Source organism: Saccoglossus kowalevskii, chromosome 6, assembly GCF_978046115.1.
Source record: "Saccoglossus kowalevskii chromosome 6, keSacKowa6.1, whole genome shotgun sequence".
Classification (NCBI taxonomy): Eukaryota; Metazoa; Hemichordata; class Enteropneusta; family Harrimaniidae; genus Saccoglossus; species Saccoglossus kowalevskii.
In genome coordinates, this window is record NC_140646.1 from 24,013,301 (window position 1) to 24,030,922 (window position 17,622).

Consider the following 17,622-nt stretch of genomic DNA (forward strand, 5'->3'; position numbering starts at 1 on the left):
CTTGTCATATACATCTTTACAATTTTCATCTCTTCTCTAAAACCGTGAACCAGACAGCTTTCGTACTTACTAGGGAGGTTCACTATGGTTCTCTCCCAAATTATGTGAAGATAGTTATATTTTCTATTTTCAGTGAATGTTTTCTTGTTTAAATTGCTATTTTCGTTTACGTCCAAATATTGACTTGCGCCTAAGATTCGTCACTCGTACAATTTTTAAAGAAATGACGTTTGTTCTAATTAGTCATCAGTGGCACTGTTACAAGATATGGAAATACACGATTTGTGTTTACACACTGATGAGTTTTGAAACTTCAGACAAGAAAGTATTTTGAAATGATTTGTCTCATCTGGTTTAATTCTGTTTTTTGTTTTTTTCTTATGCCATTTGTAAAAAAAAATATTTTTCACTCTGTCGTGAATTGAATCAAAAAGGTGCTCACTGCCTAGAAATATTTGCCGAGAAATTTTCTTTTTTTGAAAGTTGGTTGTTGTTCTGGTATAAATTATAGTTTGATTTAGGCCCGCAGTAAACTACTCTCATTGTGTAGAAAGGTAAAACTTGCTGATCACAACGCCCTCTGTAGTTCAGATACAGAAATTATCGGTTTCAAATTATTACATGAATTATTAATGCATGTAATTTACATGTGCATTGTCTTTGCCCACGACTCTAATACTATAATTATATGAATTACCTAAATTGTCACTTAAATTCTCCATCTATGCATGAACCCTCCAGCAGAGGGTCTATGATCTAGGTGATTGAATGAATCATATATCATCCTTTATTGAAGTGTATTCTATTCACACTTTCAGTAAACATAATGTATTGTACACATCTGATGTTCATCACGGTAGAATATGTTATCAGTAGCGTGGTCAAGCACTGGTGAACTAAATTAAATATTACATTATTTTGTGGCCACGAGAGCTGCCATCTTTGCCAGAGCACATCACTGTTGCTTTGGTAGATCCTGGTCAGAGAACGATTATTAAAGTAGGCTCTCTGGCAAGCTGTGGTGTTATTTGTGAAAAGCTGGTAGTTATATGTATGCCAAGTATTTATACCTGTCACTTATGAGGAAAAAAAGTAGCGCCATCACAAAATATGATGGTGCCACCTAGAGTTGAAAATAGTCAATGACATTGTTTTTAAAGTTTAAGAACTGCTAAAAAAAAAATTATTGAACGGCTGCAAATTTTCAAGACCATTGTTTAGCCCCAAATATTAAAGAGGGTTGAAATAAACTCACCCAACCCAACATAAAATGCGAATAAGATACTGACAGTCATGACTACGCCCATATCTGTCTTTAGATTCAGAAAACAGTTTTTGAATTTTTTCATTGCATAGTTAAAGGTGCAATAAATTTTGCTTAATTGTATCATTAACGATAAATGTAAGACAAAACAAAAATTGTAAATATGAAGGAATATTTAATTGGAATAATTCTCTTTTTTTTTTTACAAACTTTCCATGTATGGGGGTTTTGTTTCTTTTAAAAAGATTAGACAAGCTGGAAAACAACAGTAGGTATTTCATGTGATTTGTGTACTGGTTTAACTACTTCTTGGCAAATGCTGAAGTTTTTTTCAAAATGCCAGCAATAACTGCTAGAAATAGTACATGTTTTGGTGGTTGAATTTTATATTTATTATCTCATGATAGAAGGTTGTCAAAAAACAGCTGCTGAAAAAAAAAAAATCGACTATTGTTCCGTTTAAAAGTTTTCCAGAGACTCTGTGCAAACTGGTGACCTGCGAGGCAGACGAATAAGCTGGATGTATTTATAAAAGTGAAATCCATTTAATGTTCATCACAGAATCATGAAGAACATGTTGAATTCTATTCCACAACAAATAATTTAGATTATTTAACAATTTGGAAGTCTAAAACTCCTAGGACGAAATATGTACATCATATCAAAATGATACATTCACAGTTAATGAAGTGTCCATCTCCCTTCTTATCAGTTGTACCTAATCAAAGTACAGAGCAGAATAGATGATTATCCACGTCACCTGGAAAAAACAAAACAAAGTAATTACAAATATTATATTTTTTGTTTGTGTTTAGTAACAAGTTGGTATTTCCATCATGTGCTTAAGCAGTACTGCATCCAACGTGATAATAAATATTTAAATTTGGCATCGATAACTTGGAGCATGTTCAATATTTTTGTATAGAGGGAAATTCTAATATTGGAATGAGTACAGATACATTCTGAAACGAGTGCATATGCAGCTTCTTCGGAAGAATTAATTCTATTCTTGTTGGTGCTAGATCATCGTCCGGATCGCACGGTTTCGCTAAAGCCGGCCATTCATAACCGGCCCAAACCCGTGCGTGATTGTGTTAGGAAAAGCTGCATTTCACTGCAGTTAAATTGAGTCATTTGATTGGGTGTGCCAAGAAGCTGTCGCTACCAATCAGCGTTGCTGTATCCCAAATTTGAAGATCCGGGGGTCATCACAGATTAAAACAATGGCGGCGTGTAGGCTTTGCGCTGATTCACCGGGAGTCAGGAACTGAAGGTCTATATTCGTTGACACTTTCCAAAATTGTTTATTCCACCGTTGAAAATTGTTTGTGGACAAGTGAATGAAGACTATGGAATGTTTGTGCAAACCGTGTTTTAGTAAACTTACAAAACTGTCGAAACAAATAACATATCGACTTTTCCGAACCGTTCCTCGTTGCTACTAACACATCATTTCCCTTAGATACAGCAGTAAGTTTTTCTTTTGATGGTCAGTAAGCTCGTTCACAGAGAAAAAGCTAGCAACATGTTAATTTTGTTTATTCTACCGAGCTAACGCCATGATTTTACAAAGTAATATGTTGTTACTATCGTGAGTTCTGATTGGGTAATGCAAAGGAGCCCAAGTGAATCTTATAATCGTTTGAGGGCATGCGACATACAGTAAATAATGGTGAAATCTGCCAAGGGTTAATGTTGAGGCTTCGGCCGAATAAATGGTCCTTGATTAATGATAATGTTAACTATCTTCTCTGATACACATCTTCAATAGAATACGGTAGCATGTATATGCATGGCAAATGAAAGTCATTTATTTAGTAGTTAATTGTCAATAAATGAATATGATGAGCTAATAATAGACCACAGTTTTAAAATCTAACTAAGAAATTTTGACACCAAACTGGTGTACAGGCTCTATTTGCCATTCACTTCTATCAGAGTAATATTGTATTATTATGTACATGTACTTGAGTTTAACCCTATTGAGTACCTTAATGTCACCCGCCAAAATTTAGAGCAACATTTTGTTCACATTTATGTATTTTTCTATAATTTATTTGTTAATTTTGGATCAGATTAACCTAATTACAAGTTTTTCATCACAATTTTGGAAAATTAGGAAAAAATTTGAATTTATTTTTTTAATTTTGAAAAAAGTTTACTTAGATGCTCAAATTGTTGGATGGGAAAAAAAGATAACTTACGAGAAACATTGCAAATGATGACATGAATCCTTCTTTAATAATCTCCCATATACCGCCATACTCGTCTTCGTCTATCCTTTGATACGCCATTGAGTAGACATAAGTTACGCCAGCATTCACTGCACCAAATCTAGCAGATATACAATTTACAAATCAAGGGTGAATAAACAAGGGCATGAACATTTTATACAGGTGTATGACGAGATCTCACAGCAAACCAAGTTTAATTGTGAAGAATATAGGTGAGTACCGGGAGTACAGAAGCCACCCATCATCAACAAAAGTTTTAAACCATTACTGGTACATTACATGTGGAATGTGTGAATGATGCAGTTTTTAATTGAGGAATAGTTTCAAAATCATTCTGTGTGCTAACACTTGACACTGCTGGTACATGAAGTGAAAACATTGCTACGGTACTTCTGAATCAATGACCAGCATGCCTCATCGATACATTGTATGAATACACAAGATGGAAAGTTTATTTCTTGTCACCCAACACTACCAGTAAACTTCAATGTTTTTAATAAAACATTTCCTTTGTCATTAATGTACTTTATAATTATCCTCTCCTATACCTTGACCTATAAGGTTAACTTACAGTCCAATACCCACAATGCCTTGCAGTGGAACAACACCCCATATAGCGCCAACTATAAGAGATAAAATCTGTTTCATCCAGTAAACTACATCCAAGAACTCATCCTGCAATACAAAGTTGAATCCATTAGAAATTTCTTAAAGTATTGTCAACAACTAGAAGTTACACAAGATAGACGTTGAAAACGTTGTCTAATAGAGACCATTAAAATTATAAGTCTGATACTAGTAATAATCAAGTAATACATAGTGTAATATTCATTCTTATACATCCATCAACGTAACCCATAAGTTACAGCATGCCGTAATTTTGCGGTATTGCACTGCGTATATTCATCCTACCATATTAGGAAATGTGAATTCCAAATGATTACGCATGTACAGTGTAAGCATACTCTAAAGATAAAAAACAAACATGGCTGACCCCAGGGTTTGATCGAACCCCACACAAAGAAGATTGCTAAATCTGTTAAACGTTTTGGATTTCAGCATTCCCATGATGTATCCTTGGGAGGAAAAGATATACAAGTATAATAACTTCATATTATACAAGCATTTCAATTGCCTAAATATGTCATTCTGATTAGCCAAGAATATATGTTTTTTATTTGGGCAAACTACAGGCATACATATGGTTTTCTGTGTTTAGACCCCAAATGTCAATAACACACACAAAAAATTTTAAATCCTTTCGTCAACAGAGATTGGCAAAAATAATATTTTACACTAAAGATGTAGCACATAATCACGAAAAATGCAAACTTCAGATATTTTGGGTTCAAAAGCAAGGCATGGGGAAAAATAATTTTTTAGAATTACGCACACAATGCCAAACAAACGATTACTGTCTGCCACAATCCTCAAATTGCAATCCTGTGTACAGTGTCTGTATTTTTTTGAAATTATGTCAATTTAGGATGATTACACATATATCAACATTGCAGCTGACAAGTAACTACATTAATATTTACCTTGCATTGCTGAACAATGGGCGGAATTTATGTCACTGCTCAAAGTATTTATAATCATTGTATGCTAGTTCCAGGGTACATTTCACTTAACGGTTGCAAATATGTTGTATCACATTTGAACATGGTTTTTGTGCTTTAAAATCATTTTCTTTATTTCTGTATCTCAGATCAGGGAGCTGTAACAGCCCCCTGCTCAGATTAGCTTTAAAATGAAGTTATATAATATGAAGTTATATAGTATAAATAATATAACAGGAATAACCACACCAAGAGGCGAGTATGCCGCTCGATCTTGACCAGTCCACTCTAAATACACACTTGCTATTGCTCGCAAAATTTCGTTGTGTACTCGCTTCTAAGGTGTGTGTGGTTATTTCTGAAATAATGAATGAAAACTCACTTTGTCTGGCCAATCCGATTTGCTCGTTAACGCTCGCTTTATAATTGCTGAGGTCGACGTTGAACCCGTCGGTTCGATCTCTACCTTTCTCCGTCTCACATTAGACATATTTCGAATGTTTCTGTTCTAAAATAGTGTAAATCTAAGTAAATGTCACGATAAAAACATGCCAGTTTTAAAACAACGTGCACTTGCTCTGCCTTTCTTTTCCGGGGTAGGTCAACGCTGAGGGCGAGCATTGGAATTCCTCTTTCTACCCTTTTTACACTAAGTAAGCATTAATTGTTTTGATAAATTATTTTTTCATAATACAACACTTCTAAAATGAATAAACTAGTGAGTTTTATGTTACATTCAAAATATATTCGAGAAACAATTTATGTATTTTAGAAAAATATACAATGTTCGAATATGTACTTTTGTACGAGGTTAGAACTGACCTCCCCGGTACTGTGACGTCATTAGAGATTCGGCGTTTACGGGCTTAGGGCGTATTTCGAGACTCGACGACTTGGTGGTGAATCAGTTTGTACTTTGACCACAGTTTACGTAGTTATTGCTTCACTCACAGCTCAAGTAGTGCGGGGATATTGACATTTTTTGTGATTATTGTCCGGATAGTTTATTTCGTCGGTAGTAATGTTATAATGACGGACGTTTTCACAAACGGTGTGGACGAAAATGGAGGGTCCCATCGAAAGGTGAGTAACGTAAACATCGCGACGCAATAATTTTTCGCGAAGTCGTTGCTTCGCACCGTATTTCAGTATTGTACGTCAAATGATGCGCCAGCGAAGATGGACATGCACTACGTCTATTTCTACTATATTATCTGTAGAGAGTTCCACGGTTTCCTACGAGATACAAAATAAACAGTGACCATTTATGTTATTATTTTGTAAATTCTCTATTGTTGTTGGTTTAGAAAAAAAGGTGAAATCGTTTTACTTTCTTCCTAATTCGGGTCATATTTTCAGTATACGCGAAATATTACAGGACACGACAATCATGGCGAATTACAAGTACATGTCTTCACCTATATTCACTACAGCGTTCTACGTTCTGTGTTTTTTTTCACCAGGGATCGGACCCTCTCGCACAAACAGTCCGCGGTAAAATGCAGAACAGGAGGCAGAAGTTGAATTATCAAATAAATAAAGAATTGAGGATGAGGGCTGGAGCAGAGAACCTTTTTAGGTGAGTCATTTTAAGGTCTTTCCCTTTTTGTTCGGGTGTGAAGGTCACCTGTTGGATCGCACACATACCAACATACCTGTGGCCAATTTACATATCACCCATTTTTATTTGGGACATTTCGCCCACGGTGGTGATTGTATTCGATATCGTACTTCCGTCGACTTTCAGTCAGAGTCAGAATCACGACCTGGGTGTGTAAAATATAATTATATGTAGGTTAGCGAAACGTTTTTGATTTTCCCATGCCAGAAATAAAAACAAATATATGAAAAATAAAACTGGGACAGGTAGCAGAATTACCAATGTGGGTTCAACCCTGTGAAAAACACACAATCAATGGATATCTTATTGTTCTTGTGTCCAGATTGAGGCAGTTTAATATCACCAATTGATTTAAATGTGTTAACTGTTAATAACTTAATTTAGCCTGCTCACTTTGAGTGATAACCCCAATCTCATTTGCACAACAAACCTAATTAACACATTGTGAATGCTTCCCAGCAACTTGAATTGTATGAATAATGTGTTTATATTCTTGTGAATGGGTTTTCCTATATTACCTGACTAGCTTTGCTGGAGTGCAAATTCACACTCCTGACATGCATTGTCAATTTAGTGGCTGCATGGCTGAAGTTGCTTTCACATTAAAATACAGAATAACTATGATTCTTTTCCATGAATGAATATTTAGGCCAAAAAATAAACTATGGATTCTATAACCTGATGAGCCCTATTTTACTCCCTGGTGCTACATTTTTTTTGGCCATATTTTAGAAAATGTCACAAATTCAGGCTTTGAATAAGATTTTATATTAATTCAAAAACAATGTTACATTGTAAATAACTGTTAACATGACTTATCACACTTGTACATGTATCTGCAAAAGTATTTGTGTATGCAAGAAAAAAAATTAAACTCAGTTGTTTACAACAACAAAATATTTAGAAAAATGATATTTATTAACTACCTACTTTTTGAAACCCACAAGATTATTTGTTATTGGCCTATTGCATTTCACATCTCTGTATGTGCATTCAGTAGTGTAGTTTGTAGTTTGATAAAAGAGTTTTCTGATTTGGGTGTAACATTATGATTAAGCACAGTGAGTGTTTACACATATGTAATCTGGCTGCTTTGTTTACCTTTTGATTATAATAAGATTATTGATGACGCAGCATTTGTTACCTCCTTGTTCAAGCAGGAAATTAATTCATTGTGAGTTGATGATGTCACTGATTCATTTTCCAAATCTAAGGTGTGGATTATTAGAAACTGTGCACATATTTTTTCACCCAAAATTTGAATAAAAATTTTATATTTGGGGGTTTTGATGCACATTGTACAAGTAGTACATTTTACTTTTATTTATATCTTATCTATTTTTTTCCCCCTATAGTCAGTTAATGCAGAATATTTGTCAGTGAAATTTGTTTAATTCATTTCTGTTGATTGGCTGGTTGGAAACAATTGCCATTGGAATTTATTAATAAAATTAGAGGGAATGGGTTTGCTGCATGTATGCTGAGAGTGTACAAGGTTATGTTTGAAGTATTTAGTTTGGTTGGAAATTTAAAATATTTGTGGTATATCAGGAATTAAAAAGGTGCTGTTTTGTCAGTCTTAGCCATGTCAAGTTGCATTTGTTCACATTGTAGTTTTCCAGTTTAGTACATGTTCATCCTGAGGGGGCATTTCTCATGATTGAATTCTCTTTCTGGTTAAGTATAGGTTTACTCTGGATCACACCACATAGCCACATGATTTACTTGCACATTATGCTTCAAGAAACAATGTTTTCTTACTCGTCAATACTGTAACTTGTATTGTCTATTGAGTACTGCGTACTGTGGCTTAGATATGAACTATCGTATACTGTGTGAACGATATGTACATTGCTTCCTTTGCATCCTGGTAGTATCATATCAAGATATTTTCATCTACTAAATCATATGTTTTTTGTTTGTTGAAGGTTGTCAAACTGACTAACTAACAATTTCATGGTCGGCTGTCCATGGAAGCACTGTCACAAAAAATATTGCTTGTCCTGAGAGGATACACTCTGAGACCTTTCAGAGAAAGAACATCTTTTGGGTCTTGGAACTATTAAGTAAAATATTTGAGATAATTGAAGATTCACCTGTCAGAAATAGACGCGACATGGCAGATCACATGTTTTAAACACAATTGCCGTAAATTAGAAGCTGGACTGATTGTCAATGTTAAAAAGCACTTATTCTCACAGGCTGAAAATCATGGGAAATTTGGACACATGACAGAGTATTCCCAAAACTCCAATAAAACCCTGTAAAAATTACCATGCACAATTTCACTTTAAACTTTTCGATTTTGAGTTTATAATAATTTTCACTGTTCAAACATTTATTTCATTCTAAAAATAATATGTATGATACCTAGAGCATATGTTTACTGTAAAATACTTAATTTTAGCTGGAATTAATTTGCACTCGAAAGACTTTTTAGAAGTTTTGTATTGAATTTATTTTCACTGATTTTTGACGAGTTAAATATAAAATATAGGAACAAAGGAATATTCGCTGGATTTTATTTTCACTGAATCATTCCTTTAGCGAAATTAATTCCGAGCAAAAATAAATTATTTTACAGTAACCAGAAATCAGCTAGAAACTTCAATTCAATGTGGATGTTATTGGATCTTATATAAAGCCCATTCTGATGATAAATTGAGCTATTGGTTTCATTGCAGAGTTGTTAAATGAGGTCATATGTCAAAAAATATTAAGTTACATTTTTTTTAGTTGCAAACAGAATGAATTTTGACAGAATTAATCGATGAAAGCCAGTATTTCAAGTACATGTAATATGGTCTTGTGTATTAAAAACTGTTGATTTGATTTGAATATTTAACAGTTTATCAAGGATATGCTTGTAAGTAGAAATATCTGGATATTGTTTTGATAATTTGCTAGCTTATGTTTATTGAAATATGAATCATTTTGATGGAGGCTCTTCACATAATCAATCAATTTTTGTTTTTGTAATAATGTTTTTTGATAAATATTGATATTGTTACTTTCAGATTGAAATTTAGATATTAATGGGGATTCGTTATGGAATTGTTGGTGGTAGGTGGCCAGTTTGATGATGCACTCAAAAAGTTGTGAATGTACTAGTGTTTATTCATTAATAACTGCCACTCGCCGTAGCTGGTTTCTAATATTGTCTTTGACCAAACTTTTACTTTGTGGCAAATACTTTGATACATTTCAATGGTATTGAACTTTTTCTAAATATAATTTACAATAGAAACTGCTAGCTGTAATATATGAAACTATTTATCATTCATTATGTGAATGTCTTCCTTTTTTTTCACTTTAATGCCCATGACTTTCCACCTTTTGAGTTTCCCTAACCATAATTTGTTTTGAGGTGTGTTCAACCCCCTGTAAGACTGAACTCTGGGAAACATTCATTGATTTAATCAGAAATAATGTGAATATATACAAACTTTATTTTGTTTCTTTTTCACTAAATCCTCACCATGTACACTTGTATTCTAAAATTTGAAATATAATTTCCTTTTTATTGAAAAATTTAATTCAGCGTTAGTTTACTGAAATTTCTGTACAACTAAAAAGGGCTTGTATATAAAAATATAAGCAGTGGAGCTGAGTTTGGAATGATGCCAAAATTCATGTTTGTAACCTAGCTTGTGATATCATGGCCAAAGGTTTTTTGTAAACAACATTGACATTCTACATAAGGGAATTGATCTCATTGTACAAATGTATGTGAATTACACTACATTATTTAATTAATTAATTGTCTGTTATTATAGTATATTTGAATGAAATGATCATCTATAATATTTGCATAAAGTAATGCAATGCTAAATATACATTTTTTCACATATTAATTAATTAATTAATTAATTAATTAATTTAATTGTCATTTATCACTAAATCTAATTAAAATGCTACTTGCTCACAGTTCTTCTCTTCTAGACTAGCAGATCTTTATCGGAAAAATATACATTATATGCCTTTGTTCTTTCAGTTGAATTAGATCTTGATCTAAGCTACAATATGCATGGTATGAATAAATTATTTTCTATTTGGTTTCACTCTCAAAAGTCCCTACTGGTAATTCCCTTGCGTGTCTGTCACAGATAATGTTTCTTAAACTGAAAAGCTGGGAGTTGAAACTAGGGTCGATTTCAGAGGCGAACAAAAAAATGTCTATACTTAGCCCTTCAGAGCTTGAATTAGCAGAAAGTTACGATAACCGACTTCAAGCAACACTTAAGAAACCATTACCAATTGAAAGCAAAGCTGCCCAAAGAGTCTGTACCGGTAAATGGAATGTGTGTGTGTAGTGGGGACGGGGTGCAGTGTTTATGGTTCCCTTAATGAACCCTTGATTTTCTATTTCATATGTCTGGAGTTACTTCATGAATATCTTCATATTATTAAAATGTAAGAATTTCTGATATTAAACAAATTATCAATAGTGAAAAGAATACAATTCTTATGTAATACACTCTTGTGGCTGAATCAATCCTACTGTCAAGCAGTCTGTTCTAATGTAAGTGGTTAATTTTATGTGTTATTAAGAAAGAAGGAAATGAAATTTCCTAGTCATACAGAGAACACTTTGGGTTTTAGACACAATTCACTGATGCGTGTTGTCTAGAATATTTATCTCTCGACTGAGGCTGAGCTATTTCTGATGTAATTGAAAATCAGTTTCAGAAATGAGTGCACAGCTGTTTCAGGAGCTACGTGCCTCTAGCGCTGTTGATAACAATCTGTCTATATAGTTTAAATGAGATATCTTACTGTAAGGCACAAGGAGATTAAACAATCTGTCAAATCAGTGTAACTTTATTGCCCATCTGCTTATCCATATTTATACTTAACACAACTCACTCACTGCCATCAATGACCTAAATAGAGAACAGACAATTCTCCTTGGAGATGTTAGTTTGATGAGTGGTGAAAATATCAGTGAAATCACTTTGCTGTGTTATGTTGTAATTATCAAGTGTTGAGTTGTATGTTTTTGTATTGATATAAGGTTCAGCTAGTACCGTAAAATCTGTATTAGAAGCCACATCCCTAATAGAAGTTGCACCCATTCCTTTTGAATAATTGAGAACCAAACATTCACAATTTTCTCATATGTGTAGATTCTCTAATAGAAGCCGCATCCGATCTGTTGCAATGCTCCATTTTAATAGAAGCCGTGGTTTCTATTACAGATTTTACAGTAGTTTCATTGATGTGACTCTAGCTGATTTTTAAGCCCTGGGTAATGGTATGCCGCTAAGAACAACAAATATTTAACCTTGCATGAGGTCCACTATATGATGTTTTGATCAGTGATGTTGCTGACCAAATGTACTTGTGTGTTTTCCATCTTCCCTTTACATGATTGTCTCCGTGGAAACCATCTCTGGCAGCCATCTTGAATGATCAGGTGTTTGCGCAAATTCTTCAAGATAAATACATCTTGTTAAGAATAGATATCACCAAGAAATTGGGCATGAGGGGACATCAGTTGTTTACCATTTTAAAAGACTCCATACAAGACCATATACATGTAGTACTAGAAAAATACAAAAAAATACAACTGCTGCTTTGTGTGATGATAGTGAAAAAATCTCATTCCCTATACAAAGTTTATTATAACAATATTTGGTTCAAGTTACACTGAGCTCTAGATTCATATAATTCTCAAAACTAACATACACTCTGCATGCTGGTGAAAAAAATTATTCAATTACTATCCAAAGAATTTCTGAAGCCCTTTGGTGGTCGACTGGGTGTGTCAGAAACAATATCACTTGAAGGAGGTCCCATAATAACTAACTGGGTAATGACCTCCACAAGGCCAAGAAGTGCTTCAGATTTCCACTTTCTGTATGAATAGATAGAAAATTTCCATGTACAAGTTTCCATGTAGCTTTTTCTCGTTCTGTGCCTGGTGCAGGTATGCTCCTGGTATGTTCTTGTATGGTCAGATATGCATCTGGTCTGGTCAAATCTGTCATATCATTGCAAGATGTTATTTAGCACTTGACATGTAGAAACCAAAAAATATGGAGAATAATTACTCGCTAAATTTAATTAATGATAATGTATTTATTTTCCCCAATGTTTTAACCCATTCAGTGCCAAAGTCAACTTTTAGTCATCTTTACAGTGATCTGTAGGCAACTGATTGTCAGTCATGTCTTTTAATCAAAATTAACAAAAAAAATTAGTGTAAAATTCATAAAGATGTTGTACCAGAATGTTAGTTTATGTTGTAAAAAAAGATTTGCAAGGAGTTAAAATAAATGTGTGTATCACAAGTGACTTACTATCAATTATTCACAACAACATATTAATTATAGCCAACTAGTGATTGTATGATCCTTGCAGTTGATACTTGACATTGACAGCTACTTAGTAATAAAATCTTTGCTAAACAGGTGTTCGGAAAGATTGGCTATCAAGGATGTCTGCTTGAGAAAGCATGGAAGGTCATGTTACTGTATAAATTTAATGTCTGTCAGATTTTCTGTGATTGAGGTCACTGTCTGTGTGTGTCACTGGCTAAACCCAACCCTATAGGTGTGTCAGCATCACAACCATGTGAAATTTATCACTATTGTTTCTCGATTTGAGAGTTTGCGAGTAATATATGAAGTGAATTCACTGGCTCAATCCTGTCTTGGAAAATAAACTGAATTTTCACTGCTACGTAATTTTTCAATTTCCTCTTGATTCATGAAATTGACAATTGATACGGAATGTCACACACATAGAAATTCAATTCAGTGTTGCACAAATTGCTGCCAACATCAGCAACTGGCAGTTGTTGATTGAGTAGACACCTGTCTGACAAAAAATGTACTACTTTGCGTTTATGGTGGGATGCATCTTGTTTAACTCCATTGTCTTTGTCAGTTTTCGGATAAACCTTACTCCATCATTGTCAACTTCTGTCACTTGACAATTGCGATAAATATAAATTGATGTTTCTAAATTTTACTTTGAATGGTCGTGAATTCTGAGTTTTCTTTGATAGTGTGGTATATTGGCAAGTGAAAATCATAGCAACCACATTTCATGTAAACTACCACATGATATTATATGACGTGCATGCTCAAGTCTTGGCTGAACCTTATGTAATCACCTTTCTATCAGGAAATAGAAGAAAAAAATATAGACATCTAGTGTGCATTGGCAGCGGAGGTCTGCTGTCATAGGGTACATTTACCAATCACCTTTCCATTGGGAAATAGAAAAAAAAATAGGCATCTAGTGTGCATTGGCAGAGGATGTCTGCTGTCATAGGGTACATTTACCAATCACCTTTCCATTGGGAAATAGAAAAAAAATAGGCATCTAGTGTGCATTGGCAGCGGAGGTCTGCTGTCATAGGGTACATTTACCAATCACCTTTCCATTGGGAAATAGAAAAAAAATAGGCAGCTAGTATGCATTGGCAGCGGAGGTCTGCTGTCATAGGGTACATTTACCAATCACCTTTCCATTGGGAAATAGAAAAAAATAGGCATCCAGTTCCCACTGGGAAAGCGGATGTCTGCTGTCATAGGGTACGTCAACCAATCACCTCTCCAACTAGGCATTCAGTCCTTTAGGAAAGCGAATATCTGTCCTGGTGTACATTTAACAATCACCTTTTCATCAGAAAATGGGGGTCGACATTCATTGCCCAGTAGGAAAGCAGATATCCGCTATCCTAGGGGTACATCCACCAGTCACCAATGGAAAACTATAAACAACTCATCATTCAGTGCCCAGTGGGAAAGCAGATATCTGTTCCGTTGTACATCTACTAATCATCTTTTCAATATGAAATTAAAACTGGTTCATTTAGGTCTCAACTAGTAGATTTGTTAATTCTGTATAATTATGCATATAATTAACAATGCTCCTGGGAACTATTCACTTTGTTATCGTCTCATGGTGGGTCACTGTAATCAATCAATAAAAACATAATTCTAATTTATTGTCCAAGCACACACACAAATTAAATTGATATTCCCGGTAACTTGGTAAATCAATATTTGTCATGCATGTCACAAGTATACATGTGGTTTGTACAGCGTATTGTGAGTTATACTAAACAATTGGTTATATGGATATACCAACATGGGTTATAACTGTATCAATTTACACAATATATACCGGCAGTGTAATATTCACTAATATATAGTCTGAGTAAAAAAATAACTCTTTGAAGTCAACTTTTGCCACCATTAGAAATTTTTTTTTCAAATTTTTTTATCAAGAACTGTACATGTACCTACCGGTATAAGGGATGATGCCCATTTGGTCCAAAATAATCTAAAAAATACCAAAAAGTAGGCAAAATGTTTAATCAGAATTCTGGCAGGAAAAACTACGGGGTTCAAAAGGTTAATTACACTCTTGATAGTGACCAAGCAAGATGGCTTGATGGCACTGTCCCATTGACATGCAACACAGTCAACATAATAGACAATGGTAAAAGATTTTTTTCAAAAGAATACAGAATTGTTAGAATGCACAAGCTTGTTACTTTGATGTGTTTTAATTTTTTTCAAATTACATAGTAGATAAACAAATATTGAATAAGTACACAAGACGGGGGTTTCATTAAGAGCCGGTCACCGGTCATATGGCCTGCTACAAGCCCAAATTGGCCGTCTACTTCCTGATCTCTGCCCTGACCACCTATGCCGGTCGCACTGCCAAAAGCCTTTTTATTTTTGTTTGGCCTGTTACAGGATGATGACATGCTATTAAATGCATTTGTGAAACACCTGCAAAATTTGAAAATCATCAGGTTGATCATCCCTGTGGTATAGTGAATCCCACGCAGCACGTAGTCTGTGAAACTGTGCTGTCATGTACACAACAAAGCAAATGTGTTTTGCAAACCAACTTGCTAACTGACTGTATGAATAATTCTCTGAACCACTGTTGTTTTTCCTAACGAGCATAGTGCATACATACACTGTGATTGTCCAGCAATCGGGGGTGGGGGTGGGGGGGGGGGGGTCTAGGAGATAACTGATGTCAGAAAATAAGTTTAAAAGTAGTTGCATCAATAGTTCAATCCATGAAAGTTTGACTGTTTCTTGAAAATTAATCTTTGTGAAAATTTGAATGTCAACCAAAATTAAGGATACCAAAATAATTATCAACAGTCAACGTATGATTTAATTAAAAATAGCTGTCTGAAAGTTCAATCCATGAAAATTTGACTGTTTCTTGAAAATTATTCTTTGTGAAAATTTGAATGTCAACCAAAATTAAGGATACCAAAATAATTATCAACAGTCAACGTATGATTTAATTAAAAATAGCTGTCTGAAATTCACATTTTCAGCTTTCTGCCTTGTTACGAATTACTGCAGCCCACAGAGCTGAAACATATCCATTGACCTTAAAGCAAGGGGTGAGGGATATGAAGACATTTTAAGGTAGTCCTATCTATCATACTGCTCCTAGTAAATCTGAAATGGTTTGCTGGTCTCTAGGTTAGCATGAACAATGTCATAAGATTCCACCAATTGTTTCTTTAAGTTTGCTCAATAAGTATTGAGCAATCATAAATCGATTTCATGCTCTAATTACCATGTTGTCTATGGTCATCCTGAATGCAGGTGAGAAATGTGTGTGTGTTCAGTACCAAGTGATAGCATTCTTTCTACTGCTCCAATGCCATTTAATTACTGTTTGTTGCTTTAATATTGAGTAACTTCACCCTCATCAAAACAACCTTTAAAGCTTTTACAATACCAGAATGGTTGATACAATATAATAGTTAATACAATACTATGCAACACAATACAATACTATGCAACACAATACAATACTATGCAACACAATACAATACTATGCAACACAATACAATAAAATACTATGCAATACTATGCAATGCTGTGCAATGCAATGCAACACAATAAAATACTATACAATGCAACGCAATGCAACACAATACAATACTATGCAATGCTGTGCAATGCAATGCAACACAATACAATACTATGCAACACAATAAAATACTATGCAATGCTGTGCAATGCAATGCAACACAATAACATACTATACAATGCAATGCAATGCAACACAATAAAATACTATGCAATGCTGTGCAATGCAATGCAACACAATAAAATACTATGCAACACAATAAAATACTATGCAATGCTGTGCAATGCAATGCAACACAATAACATACTATACAATGCAATGCAATGCAACACAATAAAATACTATACAATGCAACGCAATGCAACACAATAAAATACTATACAATGCAATGCAATGCAACACAATAAAATACTATACAATGCAACGCAATGCAACACAATAAAATACTATACAATGCAACGCAATGCAACACAATAAAATACTATACAATGCAATGCAACACAATAACATACTATACAATGCAACGCAATGCAACACAATAAAATACTATACAATGCAACGCAATGCAACACAATAAAATACTATACAATGCAATGCAATGCAACACAATAAAATACTATACAATGCAACGCAATGCAACACAATAAAATACTATACAATGCAACGCAATGCAACACAATAAAATACTATACAATGCAATGCAACACAATAAAATACTATACAATGCAATGCAACACAATAAAATACTATACAATGCAATGCAATGCAACACAATAAAATACTATACAATGCAATGCAACACAATAACATACTATACAATGCAATGCAATGCAACACAATAAAATACTATACAATGCAATGCAATGCAACACAATAAAATACTATACAATGCAATGCAATGCAACACAATAAAATACTATACAATGCAATGCAATGCAACACAATAAAATACTATACAATGCAACGCAATGCAACACAATAAAATACTATACAATGCAATGCAATGCAACACAATAAAATACTATACAATGCAACGCAATGCAACACAATGCAACACAATAAAATACTATA

The 17,622-nt window shown here is 34.0% G+C and overlaps 2 protein-coding genes across 2 annotated transcripts in view; one reads left to right on the forward strand and one right to left on the reverse strand.

The window, feature by feature from the left end:
• Positions 1–1,419: 1,419 nt before the first annotated feature.
• LOC146742169 (GEL complex subunit OPTI-like) lies at positions 1,420–5,647 on the reverse strand. The gene is made up of 4 exons (XM_085500811.1): positions 5,440–5,647; positions 4,070–4,173; positions 3,469–3,598; positions 1,420–2,024 (listed from the first exon to the last, which is right to left on the reverse strand). Exons 1-4 carry the CDS (start codon positions 5,545–5,547, stop codon positions 1,983–1,985), a joined length of 384 nt encoding a protein of 127 aa, XP_085356937.1. The 5' UTR covers positions 5,548–5,647; the 3' UTR covers positions 1,420–1,982.
• A 246-nt stretch (positions 5,648–5,893) lies between these two features.
• The window catches only part of LOC100377778 (rhophilin-2-like), a 37,086-nt gene continuing 25,357 nt past the window's right edge, over positions 5,894–17,622 (forward strand). Inside the window, exons 1-2 of the mRNA XM_006816883.3 lie at positions 5,894–6,140; positions 6,521–6,636. Of these exons, the coding sequence (XP_006816946.1) occupies positions 6,087–6,140; positions 6,521–6,636 (170 nt within the window). The 5' untranslated portion in view covers positions 5,894–6,086. The remainder of the gene's footprint in view (positions 6,141–6,520; positions 6,637–17,622) is intronic.

Coding starts and splice junctions, on each gene's coding strand:
- LOC146742169 (XM_085500811.1), bottom strand. CDS start 5,547: ATGTCTAATGTGAGACGGAGAAAGGTAGAGATCGAACCGACGGGTTCA. Junction 3,599..4,069: donor GGCATTGTGGGTATTGGACT/GTAAGTTAACCT, acceptor TATATCTGCTAG/ATTTGGTGCAGTGAATGCTG. Junction 2,025..3,468: donor CATCATTTGCAATGTTTCTC/GTAAGTTATCTT, acceptor TGTTTTTTCCAG/GTGACGTGGATAATCATCTA.